Source organism: Nuphar pumila, chromosome 10 (genome assembly GCF_984573655.1).
Source record: "Nuphar pumila chromosome 10, dmNupPumi1.hap1.1, whole genome shotgun sequence".
NCBI lineage: Eukaryota > Viridiplantae > Streptophyta > Magnoliopsida > Nymphaeales > Nymphaeaceae > Nuphar > Nuphar pumila.
This window is the reverse complement of record NC_143258.1, coordinates 112,273,853-112,289,549: the sequence shown is the minus strand read 5'-3', so window position 1 is coordinate 112,289,549 and position 15,697 is coordinate 112,273,853. Positions and strand designations below refer to the sequence as shown.

The 15,697-nt window shown below is 37.6% G+C and overlaps 1 protein-coding gene across 1 annotated transcript in view; it reads left to right on the top strand.

Annotated features, from left to right (window-relative positions):
- The first annotated feature begins 625 nt into the window (after positions 1–625).
- Positions 626–15,697, top strand: part of LOC149827940 (uncharacterized) — a 97,158-nt gene continuing 82,086 nt past the window's right edge. The window contains exons 1-2 of the mRNA XM_090019737.1: positions 626–1,223; positions 2,832–2,969. Of these exons, the coding sequence (XP_089875863.1) occupies positions 741–1,223; positions 2,832–2,969 (621 nt within the window). The 5' untranslated portion in view covers positions 626–740. The remainder of the gene's footprint in view (positions 1,224–2,831; positions 2,970–15,697) is intronic.

The following is a 15,697-nucleotide window of genomic DNA, read 5'->3' as shown; positions in this document are numbered from 1 at the left end:
AATTGGATTTTAAATTCGGCTCTATGATGACGGGGCTGGTATCCGACCTATTTTCGTGGTGCCACTTCATTTAGGGGCCAAGCTTTTACCTCTAATTTCAAATATGGGCCAAACTTTTTTACAATTCTAAGATTGAACCAAACTTTTCTACAAAACAATGAAATGGGGACTTCACGTCAACATTTTCATCTTGGAAAACGTGATTCTTTTTTGGTTTCTTGTATTATCCTTGAAAAATGAAAAATTTCGTAAAAAGACAAAACAAAGTTAAACAGCTTGAAAGGCCACTGATGTAATTGCGCTTATGATAAAACCTGAGTTGAAAGGACAATATTAAAGGCAGGCACTTGTTTGGCAGTTTTCGGAGAAAGTTCGGTTCATATTTGGAATTTCAGAAATGTAAGGTTTATATTTGAAATAAGAGACAAAAAATGGCCTAAATGAAAATTTCCTTATATTATTTATTACTAAAACCGAATCTGTCATAAAAACCGGTTTTGCGGGTTGCCTATCCGATTCACAAACTGCGTTCCGTACCGTTCCGGATCGGCACCCTTGTTTTGCTACTACTCCTACTCCGACTCCGACTCCGACTCCTCCACTTCTTCCTTTTTAGTTCGTCCCTTTCGTCTTCGCCTCTCTCGCCACGAATCGTGGTCTTCTTCCTCTCCTCCATCGAATGCCATTTGCCCCTCCTCCGACAAACGAAGCGTTTCCCCTCTTCTCCGCCGCCGAAGAAAATGAACGAGCCGTCGGCGTCGCCGCCGCTGCTGCACGCGCGGCGCGAGCCCTTCGAGCACGGCCTCCTCCCGCTCTCCAAGCTCATCTTCACCGACGGCACCCAAACCCTACTCCCCCTCCGCGACGAGCTCCTCCGTCGATCCTCCCCATCCGACACCCCTCACGGTCCCTACCGCATCGACGCCGCAGCGGTGGCCGAGATCCTCCAGATCCCGCCCGACAACGCCAACCTCGTCCTCGACACCTTGGCCTCCGTCCTGCCCGATCCCGGCAAAGGCAAGCCCGCTGATCCGCTCTCGACCGCCAAGGCCGGCGAGGTCGACGCCGTCGGTGCCCATGTCTTCGACCTGATCCTGTTCCTCTACATTCAGTCCTACAAGCGGCTTCTTCCCAGGACGCACAAGGATTCGGCGTCGGTGAACGACGTTTGGCCGTCGACCTCTGCCTTCGATGGATACTTGTCTGTGCTTTCACCTCTGCAGGTCGGGAATTCGCCTTTTTTTTATTGCTTGGCTGCAAGATGCTTCGTTAAGGTTCTTGGATGTTTGACTGGTTTATTCCCTAAAACAAGTAATGCCAAAGGTTTTGGTTAACATTTCGCTTTCTTTCTTTCTGTTCCTAGATTGATAGCGAATGTCAACAGTATCAGCGCGATTTGCATAATAGAGTTACTTAGTGAAACTACTATCCGACTGTTGAATTTCATCCAAGAGTGCGATTTTTGTGAAATTCTTGGCTAAACGGAAATCGATTTCGAGATGAATCATCACTGGCCTGTTTCTTCACAGAAACGTACAAAAATTACAATGCTGCACAAATTCATGAACTAAGGAAATTGGGTGATTTTTGGTAACTTAGTTGCTCGAATGGGATCTGTAACGTATACTATTGGCTACCAAGTAACTTGGACCGTGAATTTTATTTGCCGACCTAAACTCCAATTCAGAAAGCTAATACAGAACTGAATGAAAGATGCATAAAATGTTCGTGAAAGCAACTTACCTTAGAATTCTTGCTTCAACGAGTAATCTACATTGTGTTATTTGTGGACATGTGGTTACTGTTCTAATTGCAAATTGAGTTGTTGTTATGCATCTTATCAGATATAAAGACAATATGCTGTAAGTTAGAGGGCCCTTTATCTCAGCTTTTTTTTACATAGTGGAGTCGGGAATTATTTTGACTTATGATTATTGGAGATCACAAGAAATTTACCTATAAAAGGAAAATAATTCAAATTTTATTACCAAAAAGTACATGCTTGTTTAGACATGTTGCTAATTCTTTATGTGCGTGTTATTTATTTTTGTTATAAACATGTGTTCTTTGCACACTTTCATAAGGATTCTTCCATAAGTAAACGAGCAGTGCAAAAGGGAGAGCAAACTCAGTTCTTCATCAAAAGAAAACCCACTGCCCCATTTATTGCTTAAGCAAAGACCCATTGTGCCTAGGATATCACTAACTGTGTAATCAGTAATATGCTAATTGTCGTAATTGTTAGTTTGTCCTTATTCTTAGTAAGTCACCGTTAGCATTTGTCGTGTGTTTGACATCTGGTGAATGTGCACTTGTCTACCAGCATCTCCACATTTCAAACAGCATGCTTCTTTAACATCCTCTAACAAATTGCAGGCACTTAGGGCTTCTGATCTCTGGTCAACATGTTTTGTCTAGTCATGCAAGAGGCTATGGTGAACACCCCAGAAAGAGAAAGCCGCATTCCAAAGTGATCTCTCTATTTTTTCTGTTGTTGTAGATGAAGGGCCTTTCATGTGCAATCTAGAAGCTTTAATTATATGTTTGGGTGTCTTTATGGGAAAACTCACTCTTATATTACTGCAAAATAGAAAAGGAACCGACATTAATGTTAAACAGCACTCAAAACTTTGGGAATTCCTTCCATGAAAGACACATTGCAAATCAGTAGCTGTTATGGAAACTTTGAATACCCTTTTTCTACAGTGACCTATTCTTTCCAGAAAAGCGTTTCTGAAAAAAAAGGGTCCTAGACTCTATGGAATTTTTGCAGACAATAGATGGATGTTTGTTGAAATTGGTTAAATACTGATATGCATGTTTATTTGCAGCTTGTCAGATCAAGCCGTCGATTTATGCCATCGCAGGCTGATGAAGAGGCTCATCAGTTATCTTATTTACAGAAACACTTGTCAAATATACTCACACTTTTGGCAGAGCCTGCTGAAGAAGATGATAATGAAGCGCTGGTAGCTGCAATTGAAATTCTTTTCTGCTGCTTATGTATTTATTAATTTTCATATCTGCATGTATTGTTTGAATTTATAAATGCACCTTTTTTCCATAAAAATCAGTTATTTATATGTGTCGATTAAGCTATGTCACTAATCTCATTTTCAGATTTTGCTCGGCAAGGGAAAATATTAGGAGATGTTGAATAAAGTGTTTCTTGGAAAAAATCAATAATATATATATATGTATATATATATATATATATATATATATATATATGAATTGAAGAATAAAAATTTTGTACATCAGAAATATATTATATATAAAAAATAATTTCTAATCGGGAATTCAATAGTTGACTCTTCGGTTTGCCCCCATATTGAATAAAATAGTGTACCCATCCCCTCCTAAGGTGCATTTGAAAAGCTTCTCATTTAATGTATAATTTTAAAATATGCCAAAATTCATTTGATGATATTGCCCTCTGTATTTTACATATTTTCTTTTATTTGGTTAAATGATTTTATTGTTTGCTTTTGAAAAGAATACGATAAAATCATAAATGAATAAAATTATGATGGTATTTTGGACATATCACGATTTAAGCATTTATTTTTAGCTGTGATCTATCAGGGTTTTTTCTCAATAAATTCAAAGCATGACCAATATTTGTGACTATGTGATTAAGTTGCTATTTTGTTTTGCTCAATGATATCTGGAACTTGACTGAAGTATTTGGCATTACTGGACTATGATAAATATTTTAAAGACATCATGTGAAGATTGACTGCTGCCACTACTATTCTGAAAAAATTATTTGCTTTCATGGCTGTTAAGATTAGAGACATCTTCACTCGAACATTCACCAAAGTTTAGATGGTTTTTCTTTTCTGGTACCTAATAACATTATTCATCTTTCAAATAAAGCTAATAGCTAATCGCTAGTACAGCATTTTGCTACAATAGGAGGTGTTATCATGTCCATCAGGTTATGTTAGTTCTATAAAATCCCATCAGAAAAATTCCAGTAATTTCTTTCCTTTGTTGCTGAGGAGTGATGCCTTGCAACTCCTCTTATATTTGATTTATTAAAGCTCTCCTTTCACTGCTCCCTTTTCCCCCCTCAGTTGATAAATTCTTCTGTATCAATTCTTGTTCCATACAAACTACAGGAAACCTTTTCTGTATCAATAAGTGAGTTTTTCCTATTCAGCTAACTACAGGAGACCTTTTCTAAAATTTACATGAGTTCTTGTCAACGTTGAACCCTCCAACAATGCAACTTCAATGATACAAACCTTCCAAGGTATAAGAACAGAAAAGGTTCCTGGCAATTTTAGAGACCCACACAAATTTGACAACAAGAGTGCAACTGCAACCATTTCAGCCACAAGCAACAGATAGCCATCGGGAACCCTTCTTTCCATCTTATGAGCCGGTGTCTTTGTTAAGGGTAAAAGATTTTATTGTCCAGGAGCTAATTAAGCAAGCTATGTAGCCGTACTCTATTGCAAATTGGTAGTGGCTAGTTATTGCCCTCTTCCCCAAATGTAAAAAAATAATATGAAAAAAGAGTAGCATTGCATTTCAATGGGATTAAAGTTTAAACCCATTATGAACTTAGAACTTTACTAGTGCTTGTTTATTCTGTGCCTCTGCTTCTAATATAAAGATAATCTCTATTCATCTAAGATATGTCACATGGACACATGGACAGTTCACATACAATGCATGAAGTCAGCATGCCATGACACACCACAACCCTTCATAAATGCAATTAAACCTGTTTCAAACATAGTCAACACAGTATCATAATTATTCATTAATTTCGTCTATTTTCTTTTACAATCTTGATCCTTTTACTTTGTGATTAATTGCATCACTTCCTTTTGAAATTTGCGTTTGATTGCAATATATTTCTAATTTCGACCTGGGTTCATTATTTAGTTTTTATTAATCATAATAGCTTAGCATTTTAGTTCAAAAAATTGCACTTATTCATGCTTTATTGCTTTAGACTTAGAATTTTGAGTTTACATTATTCATGCAGATGTGCACACATTATTTGTATGTGTGTGGGTGGTGTGGTGGTGGTGTGGGCTGTGCCTTAGGTTGACATCACTCTGTTGTATCTTGTCCATATTGTGTCTTATACCTATGTCCTTGTCTCTGTGTCATAGATCTAAGTTCATTAGTACCTGCTAATCTTGGAAATCATCACAAACAACTAGGAGTATATGAAAACTCTAGTGTCTGCTGCATGATGGTCACCAATATTCTCGGTTGTCAATGTTTGTGTTGGAGAAGACAGATAGACTAAAGGGGGCTAAATGGATCAGCCTTCTAATTGAAATTTGTCCCTAATCGGAAGGGAATCTTCCCCCATTGAATATTGTTGTCTGTTAGCCATGATTTTTAGGGTCTTTTGGAGAAAAAATTGCAGGTCATGAAGTTGTCATGATTCAATCATAGATTGAAGACCATGAAACAATGGATTTTTCAAGCTTCCTCCTAGTATGGGTGAAGAACATTAGCTTGTACTCAGTGAGTAATGTGATGGAGGCGCCCTTGGCCAATCATGGTTGCCCATCTTGACATGTTGAAGATGAAAGGCAAACTAAGACCTATACTGGATGCAGTGCCAAAGATTCTTAAAAAGGCTGGAGAGGCAAAATGAAAAGAAAGAAAAAAAAGATCACATAGATTAGCAGAGTGAAAGGAGAAAAAAGAGGAATTAGGCTGGTGGGTTCCAGGAAAGACTGTCAGTGGATAAACTGTCTTGTACTTAGTTCTTCCCAAACAACAAAAAGTGCCTTTATTACCTAACACCCTTCTCTGCCCTTGGGGAAAACCAAACATTGGAAATATGATTTTACTCTGGCAATAATCTCTGCTGAACATTTTATCAAGCAATCAAACTTGGGTTTAAAGTTACTTGAGAAGCCACTTTAGATATGTGTCATGCACGAATCTAACCCATCAGTCTCAAGATGGGTTTTCTGAGATGTGCAACTCATGATCCTTATTATTTTGAGATGGAAAATGAGATTTATTAAAGGGTTATTTAAGTGTGGGAAGTTGTGAACTGAAAATAGAAAAATGAAAAACATCATGTGAGCCAGTCAACATCCAGACTGGGTAAAAATAGAGGAAGAAGGATACCGAAGAGGAAGATTCAGTCAAAAGAGAGGACAGGAAGGGTATGACAGAAGGCAAGAAAAGCACAGTGTCAATACCTTAATGGATGAGAGAACCAGGCTCTGGTACCATGAAAACTGGTATCATACATGCATGAAGGTAGGGAAAAAGGAGAAGAATAGTCCAACCATGCAACCCCTTCTTTTGTTAATGGAGATGGATAACATTCAAAGCATGTATTTATTGAGTGCTAATTTAGGTCAAGCCATAAATGAAACATACATTTGATATGATATATTACAAGGATACCATTAGTGGTGTCTCTTATGACCTAGATACTATTAATTATTAAAATGATGCCATTGTTTTTAACTTGAAATACATATATAACCTTCAGCAGCTTACCTATTTCCCAGAATATACCCGTAAGCTATGTCACATGGGTGCGGGGGTGCGGCACTTTGAAAAAACTTGGGTGCGGGGGTGCGGCAAAAATAATATATATATATATATATATAAAATCCAAAAGTTGGACATAAATGACCCTGGGTGCGGTATATATATATATATATATATATAAAATCCAAAAGTTGGACATAAATGACCATGGGTGCGTTGACCGCACCCAGGGTCAGGTTGACCGCACCGGGTGCTGCACCCGCACACACACCTGCATCGCGTCTACGCGGGTGCGGCACCCAGTTGGCCGAGTCCCCGTGACATAGCCCCTAAGCTATGAAATTACTATTTTGCGCTTGGACATACAAATATATCCCTAAAATATGGATTTGAATAAATGTCCCGATCCACTAAAAAGATCCATTTTATTTTTGGATATGAGTCTAGATCAATATCTAGGTCTGGTAAGGTATCCAGATCCGAATATTATTTGGATTGAGCTTTTGGACTATAGATCATGTCCAGATCCGGTTCAAGAATCATATATAATGAAGTTATTTAACATTTAAAAATTACAATTATTACACCTCCGGTGCCGTGAAAGACTCATGCGAAGTGCCTCACAGAGGTGAGAGGAGCAGCCATTGCAAGGGGGCACATGTGCACACCCAAAGCAAAGGCGTGTACGGATTACTTACCGTGATATGGCAAGCGATGGCATGTGATTGAGATTGGAGATGCCCACCGAAGAATCATCCATGTCACACCACAGGAACCATCAAATCCACTTTGGGAACTCACATTGTCCACTTGGGAATGCAAGGAACACATATGGACTTCTAGGGGCTCTTGAGGACACAAGGAGATACTTGGGACAAGTTCTCTCCCAATAAGGCAAATTTGCCCCCTCTTGGGCTTTTTATAGGGCCCAAGGGGGGTAGTGTGGTCCTTTTACAGGTGGTATGGTTTGCTTTAAGAAAACCATGGATTAAGCCATGATTAACCCACTTTGATGCGACAAACTTTTTGGTCACATAAAAAGATGCTGTGGGGCCCACCAAGCTTAAGGAGGTGGAACTAAGTGGGGCCCAGCTAGGTCTACCCATGTGGGGCCCACAAAGTTTTGTGGCCAAAATTTCCAAAATTGCTGGTGCTTCTCCTGTCTGTGCACTGAGTATGATTTCCTCGTTACAATGGTGTGCTTTATCCGTTTCAGCCTCCAGTCTGGTGTTTCTCCCGCTTCCATGGGTTTCGGGGCGGTGAGTTGTGCGTCTTTCGCGCGGATGGAGTCCGCAGGGTCTGTCTGGCAAGGGCGGACGCATCAGAGCCTAGATGGTGCTTCTGACTACATAGATTGTATCACAGTATAAGAATCAGAGAAATGATCCACACGACTGAATTGATTCCTATATGCAACATTTTCACTTGGTGTTTTTTCTCTCTCAGCTTAACTCTTCCTTTGATGGCCTATAATAGGTTTCTCTATTTCTGGTTTGAAGGTGTTGTTAAATTGTATATACATATAATATATATAAATATTCTATATATATGTGTATCTATATGTATACATACCCATGTATGTATACATATTGTATACGTATATAAATAAATACATACATACATATATATATATATTTAAATTCACTTGTAAATATTTTTATTTTTTTTTATTTTCATTCTTTTTTACTGGTCAATCTAGTGTTGACTAGGATTGACTAGCCGTTGGGGCTAGTCCAACGGCTGCAAATATAGCCGGTGGGCTAGCACCAATGACTCTTTTGGGGATTCCTTGTGTGTATATAAAGGGGGTGAACCCCCTCATTTATGTAATGCTTCTTGCATTTTAGTGAGAACAATAAAATATTATTTTTGTATTTTGAGTCTTCATTGTGTGTGCTCCCTTTGTGGGATTTGTGAGTGTGTCCTTACATGCCACTTTTGTGCTTGTCCATTTTGGTTCTTGGTGGACTTTTGCTTGTGATCGAAGGCTCTTTGGTTTTTCCCAGGTGTTATATCTAAGTCTCTTTAGGACAAATTTCACTAAATTGGTCACTTTGGATGGATTTATGAGATTTTAATTGTATTCTTTTATGTTGAGTATTTTTTTGTCAATGTGTTTAGTTTGTTTCTGGGTGACTGTGGTTGAGGATTCCCAACAACATGCATGGTTTTCTTAATATATTCTTTTCTCTGTAAAAGGTGAATAGCTTCCAACCTAAGTCACACGGACTCGGCTGTAAGGTCGACGCACCCGCATCGACACTGTTAAATTGTATCTCCTATGTACATATATTTTTATATGTATATGACGAAAGATACATATACATATATGTATCATACATACATATCTATGTCACAGGGATTCGGGTAGGAGGGTGCCGCACCCGCGTCGACGCGACTCGATGCGGGTGCGGGTGCGGTCAACCCGATCCTGGGTGCGTTGACCGCACCCAGGATCATTAAGGTCTATTTTTTTTTAAAAAAAGTTTTTGCCCAAATGGGCTTCGAATTTTTTTTAAAAAAAAATTATGCAGCTGAAGGTCCATTAATACTATTTTGCAGCTGTCAGCTGCAAAAAAAAAACCCGCCTATTCCCCTACCCCCTTTATATATATATATATATATTACATTTTTGCCCTTGCCGCACCCCCGCACCCGGGTTTTTCGGAAGTGCCGAATCCCCGCACCCGCACCCGCACCAGCACCCATGTGACATAGATACATATATATATATATATATATATATATATATATATATATATTCACTTCATGTAACCCTAGGGGTATTTCTGTCTTTTGTTCTATTTTACGCATATTTACACGTGTAAATATGTTTGTAATTTATTTCTTTTTTCTCTTTTCTTTTTCTTTTTATTAAAGCTGACTTAGTCAACCTTGGAGGGGGGTCCAACACTAGTCGTTGGACCCCTCCAACGGTTAGATTTCTAACCGTTGGAGGGGCTCCAATGACTAGTGGGAGCCCCTCTAAGGCTTCCTCTCTTCTATAAAAGGGGTTGAACCCCTATTGTATTTTCATTCAATGTGGGGAGCATTGTCCTCCAACTTGTTCAATAAAATTCTTTATATTTTTGCATTTGGGTTCTATTTTAGTACCTTTGTGTACATTGTTGTAAGTTTTCTTGTGCCTTTGTGCACCTCTCCCTTTGTGGTGGTTGTGCGTATTTAGCACTATATCTCTCTTGAGATATTTTCACATGGTATCAGAGCAAGGTTGGAGATTGAAGATCGTGTGATTCTTCGTCTTTTTCAAAGTGCCTCGTAAAGCGTGCCTTTGGCTTCTTGGTGATTGAAGTAGGGACTTCTCTTCCATCAATATTTTGGAAGATTCTTACGACAAGAAAGACTTAAGAATCCCTTGTGGTACGTATATATTCTCCATTCTTCCCTCTCTAATGGGTGAGAAAGAGTCCCATTTTTCACTTGGTTTCAAATTAAATGGCTCCAACTATCATGTTTGGGCCGGTAATATGGAGGCTCACATTAAGGGGAAAGGTCTTTGGGGATATGTTAAAGGAACCATTCCCGAACCCGAACCTAAGATCACTATTATTGATAAGGGTGAAATAAAGGTTCTTGATGGTGAAGAAAGAGAAAAAGCTTTTGAAAAATATAACAAAAGACATGAAGAATGGGAGATGAAAAACTACAAAATTCTCTCATGGTTCTTTTCTTCCGTTGAAACGAAGATAAATGCCAATATTTTGAAGTTCAAGAAAGCCTTCCAACTATGGGAATATCTCGAAAGAATGTATACTTCGAGAGATTTGTCCCATAAATATTACCTTCAAAAGAAGACATTGACACTTCAACAAGCGGAAATGTCCGTTAGAGAATATTTTGCCGAGCTATCCACCATTTGGGATGAACTTGCTCTTCAAGAACCTAAATGGAGTGGAGAGGCTATTGAATTAAGGGCCAAACAACTTGAAGATGATCACTTCTTCAACTTTTTAAACGGGCTTAGACCCGAATTCGAGCAAACTAGGTCCTCTCTCTTGTCTTCTTTCTCTTCTCCTCCGTTGGAAGATGTACTTACCAAGCTAAGTGGAGAAGAAACTCGATTGGGGATGAATAAAACCAATTAAAGTGTGTTGGCCGTTCCCTCTAAAGATGAAGATGAGGGTGCGTATGCCGTCTCTAGACCGGGGAATAATGTCAAAACATATAAATCCCCTCACTTGAACAAAAATCAAGAAGGAAGAGAAAATGGTGGACAATATGGAAGAAGAGATTATAGCAAAATCATATGCTACTTTTGCAAAGAACCGGGTCACATTAAACCGGTATGTCCTAAATGGAAAAAGATGGTGGCTATGTCTACAACGTTCCAACAATACAAGGAGGAAGGACCATCAACTTCCAACAATGCTACATTATATTTAAATCAAATAATGGAAGCTCTTCAACCTCTCCTCAAGGAATCTGTTTCCAGAGCCGCCATGTCCACCTTCTCTCCTCCCGATAAGATTCTTTGGCTCTTAGACTTGGATGCATCCTTTCATATGACTCAATGTTTTTGCACTTTCTAAATACTCAAAAAATTTGTCACATTCTTTTGTTTCTACGGCGGATGGGGCTTCTCTTGAAATAAAGGGAATTGGAGATTTTGAAAGTCAAGGTTTTTTTGTTCCTAAAGTTAGATTTATCCCAAAAATAAATTTAAATTTGCTTTCCGTCTCTCAACTATCGGATCATGGGTTTGATATCAAATTCTCATCAAATAAATATTGGATACATGATCGCCGGTCCGAGAAGTTGATTGGGGAAGGCTTTAGGAAGGGAGATCTATACTTTATGGAATTTCTTCAAGTTCCAAAACAATCTTTTTGTAATGTTGCCCAACATAAGGATATAAATGTTTAGCATAAACGCCTTGGGCACCCCAAATATTGTCAACCTTTCTTATTTACATTTTACCAAAACTTTATGTAAAGACAACTTCAATTGTAATGATTGTATTCTTGGTAAAATGAGAAGCTTACCTTTTGGACAAAGAACTATGTTTTCAACTAAGCCTTTTGAAATTGTGTATTCGGATGCATGGGGACCGGCACCCGTTGTGTCTAAGGGAGGGTTTTCATATTATGTTATTTGTGTTGATGATTTTTCAAGATATAGTTGGATCTACTTCCTCAAGCATAAACATGAGGTGTTATCTACCTTTAAGGTTTTTCATATGATGATACAAAACCAATTTAGTAGTAAATTACAAATTTTTAGAACCGATTCTGGGGGAGAATATCTCTCAAATGATTTCAAAAGTTATATTGAAAATAATGGATTATTCATCAAAGGTCTTGTCCCAAAACTCCTCAACAAAATGGATTAGCCGAACGAAAACATAGACATATAATAGAAACTATAAGAACATTACTCATTTCTCAAAAAATTTCAAAAAGATTTTGGGCTGAAGCGGCTCTTGCATCGGTTTACCTCATAAATCGACTTCCATCCAAAAATTTGAAGCAAATAACCCCTTTTGAAATCTTATATAAAAAGAAACCCGACTACAATAGACTAAGAATTTTTGGTTGGAAGTGTTTTGTCCTCACCGACAAAAATGATAAATTATCTCCTAAAGCTATTCCTTGTGCATTTTTGGGTTATTCGGAAACACAAAAAGGTTTTAGATATGATATTAAAAATGACAAACTATATGTTTCAAGAAACGTGACCTTTTTAGAGAACATAAGCGGTTTTGAAGAACACAAAGCTCATGAAGATAATGCCGATTATTCTTTTTTGTTTGAACTATTATCTAGAAATGAAGATTTTTTTAGTGATGATGAAGTAAATGAGGATGTGGGTAGAAGTGAAAGTACTCCACAACCCATCCAACATGAAGAAGAAATAATAGTTCAACCAATCACCTATACACATAGAGATAAAAGTACCTTTAGAAGTGCAATAGAAAAATATAGTGACCTTAGTGAATCTTCTAACCAATCTCGAAGAACCGAAAGATCTAGGAAAAATCCTTCTAGATTTATATCCTATGAGTCCTTTTCTCCAAAGCATAGGGCATGTCTTAGTGCTATTCACTCCTACCAAGAACCTAGAAATTTTGGAGAAGCCAAGGAAAGAATAGAGTGGAGGGACGCCATGGATAACGAGCTTAGAGCCCTCAACAAAGCTAAAACTTGGGTTTTTCAAGATCTTCCAAAAGGAAAGAAATCAATAGGACGTAGATGGGTTTATAAAGTCAAAACCAAGCGTAATGGCACTCTTGAGAGATATAAAGCCCGCCTTATCGCTAAGGGATATAGTCAAGAATATGACATTGATTACGAAGAAACCTTTGCTCCTATTGCACGAATGGTTACTGTTAGGTGTTTGATCACCATTGCCTCTATTAAAAACTGAAACATTTATCAAATATATGTCAAAAATATTTTTTTAAACGGGGACCTTAATGAAGAAGTATATATTGGATGCTCCTCCCGGCTTGGATGTTCCAAAGGGAAAAGTCGTTCATTTGCAAAAAAACTCTTTATGGTTTAAAACAAGATCCTAAGGCTTGGTATGATCGATTTAATGAAGTAATGGTTCAAAATGGTTTTGTTTCATTCTACACTGACACTGCTCTGTTTGTCAAAAGGTCTAATGCAGGTATTGTGATTTTACTGCTTTATGTTGATGATATGTTGATAACAGGTAGTGACATAAAGGGTATCAAAGATATTAAAAACACTTTGAAAAAAAGGTTTGAAATGTCAGATTTGGGGTATCTAACTTATTTTCTTGGTATTGAGGTAGCCTATTCTCATAAAGGCTATTTTTTGTCTCAAACCAAACTTGCATGTGAGATTCTTGACAGATCTGGTATTACTGATGATAAAATTTGTGAAACTTCTGAAATTGTGGGATCAAAGATGAAAATCGATGATGGGATTCTGTTGAAGGATCCTACCCCCTACCGACAACTTGTGGGGTCTCTAATGTATCTTAGCATCACAAGGCCAGACATCTCACATGCCGTGCACACTGCAAGCCATTTCCAGCATGCTCCTACATCCGTTCATATGGGCGCTGATCTCCGAGTTGTCAGATACATAAGGGGAACTATCAACAAGGGAGTTTTTCTTTCCTCATCCTCTGAATTAAATTTGATTGCATATACTGACTCTGATTGGGGAGGTGACCCAAATAACCGTCACTCTACTACAAGCTTTTGTATTTTTTAAGTTAATCCCTAATCTCATGGAGATGCAAGAAACAACAAAAGGTGTTTCTGTCATCCACAGAAGCAGAATATCGAGCCATGACTTCTACAACTATTGAAATTGTGTGGATTCATCAACTGTTACAGGATATGGGGATTCAGGTTCAAGGACCCACTAAGTTGTGCTGTGATAATAAAAGTGCAATCTGCATTGCCAAAAATCACACATTTCATGAACGCACAAAGCATATTGAGATAGACTGCCACTACGTTAGAGAAGCATACTTGCAAAGAATTATAGATCTTCCATACGTGACTTCAGAATATCAGTTGGCAAATTTCTTCACCAAGGCTCTATGCTCTTCCAGATTCAATTTTCTTCTTGGCAAACTCTCGGTCATTTCGCCCTAAGTTTGAGGGAGGGTGTTAAATTGTATCTCCTATGTACATATATTTTTATATGTATATGATGAAAGATACGTATACATATATGTATCATACATATATGTATATGTATCTATTGTTATATATATATATAAATATATATTTTTTCACTTCATGTAACCCCCAGGGGTATTTCTATCTTTTGTTCTATTTTACGCATATTTACACTTGTAAATATGTTTGTAATTTATTTCTTTTTTCTTTTCTTCTTTTCCTTTTTCTTTTTTTCTCTTTTCTTTTTCTTTTTATTAAAGCTGACTTAGTCAACCTTGGAGGGGGGTCCAACACTAGCGTTGGACCCCTCCAACGGTTAGATTTCTAACCGTTGGAGGGGCTCCAATGGCTAGTGGGAGCCCCTCTAAGGCTTCCTCTCTTCTATAAAAGGGGTTGAACCCCTATTGTATTTTCATTCAATGTGGGGAGCATTGTCCTCCAACTTGTTCAATAAAATTCTTTATATTTTTGCATTTGGGTTCTATTTTAGTACCTTTGTGTACATTGTTGTAAGTTTTCTTGTGCCTTTGTGCACCTCTCCCTTTGTGGTGGTTGTGCGTATTTAGCACTATATCTCTCTTGAGATATTTTCACAGACACAGCCTGACACGGGTGCGGCTTCGGACACGGGGCAGACTCGATCAACGAAGAGTCGGACTCGGTCAATGCACCAGGGCCGAGTTCGTCTATATTTTGGACTCGGTCAACTTTGACCGAGTCTATTTTGTCCATTTTTAGGGCAAAAGACGTATAAAAACTAAAAAAAATTGATCTTTTTATATATTTAATATATATATATATATATATATATATATATATATATATATATATATATATATATAGCCGAGTCTTATTATTGTTATATATATATATATATAGCCGTGTCCCCTAATGGGCACAACTTTGACCGAGTCTTATAATTGTTATATATATATTTTTAAAAATATATATACAGATATATAGCTGTGTCCCCTAATGGGCACAACTTTGACCGAGTCTTATAATTGTTATATATATATATTTTTAAAAATATATATACAGATATATAGCTGTGTCCCCTAATGGGCACAACTTTGACCGAGTCTTATTATTGTTATATATATATATATATTTTTAAAAATATATATACATATATATAGCCGTGTCCTCGTGTCCAAAATTTTTGAAATTGCTCCGCACCCGCACCCGCACCCGCACCCATGTGACATAGCTTCCAACAAGATTGTCCGAATAGCTTATTTTGTATTATAGCTTTGTACGTTGAACTGGTTTGAGGATTTTGAAGGCAGTCCTTCTCATTATCTTCTTTCCTTTTCTGTACACATGGACACTACACATGATATTGATGCAAATAATTCCAAGTTCCAATTATTCACAATATTGTATTCCCTTGGCAGTTTCTATCTTATCCAATATCTTGTATTCAATATGGTACTTTTCTTATTTATGATTTGGTAACATCAATTGTTATTGGTGGTATATAAATCTCCATTAAGTTGGATTTTTAGTCCCAACAACTTGCAGATTTTCTTCACATTGGTCCACCTTTTCATAATCATATACTAATACATGTAAAATTTGGAAAAC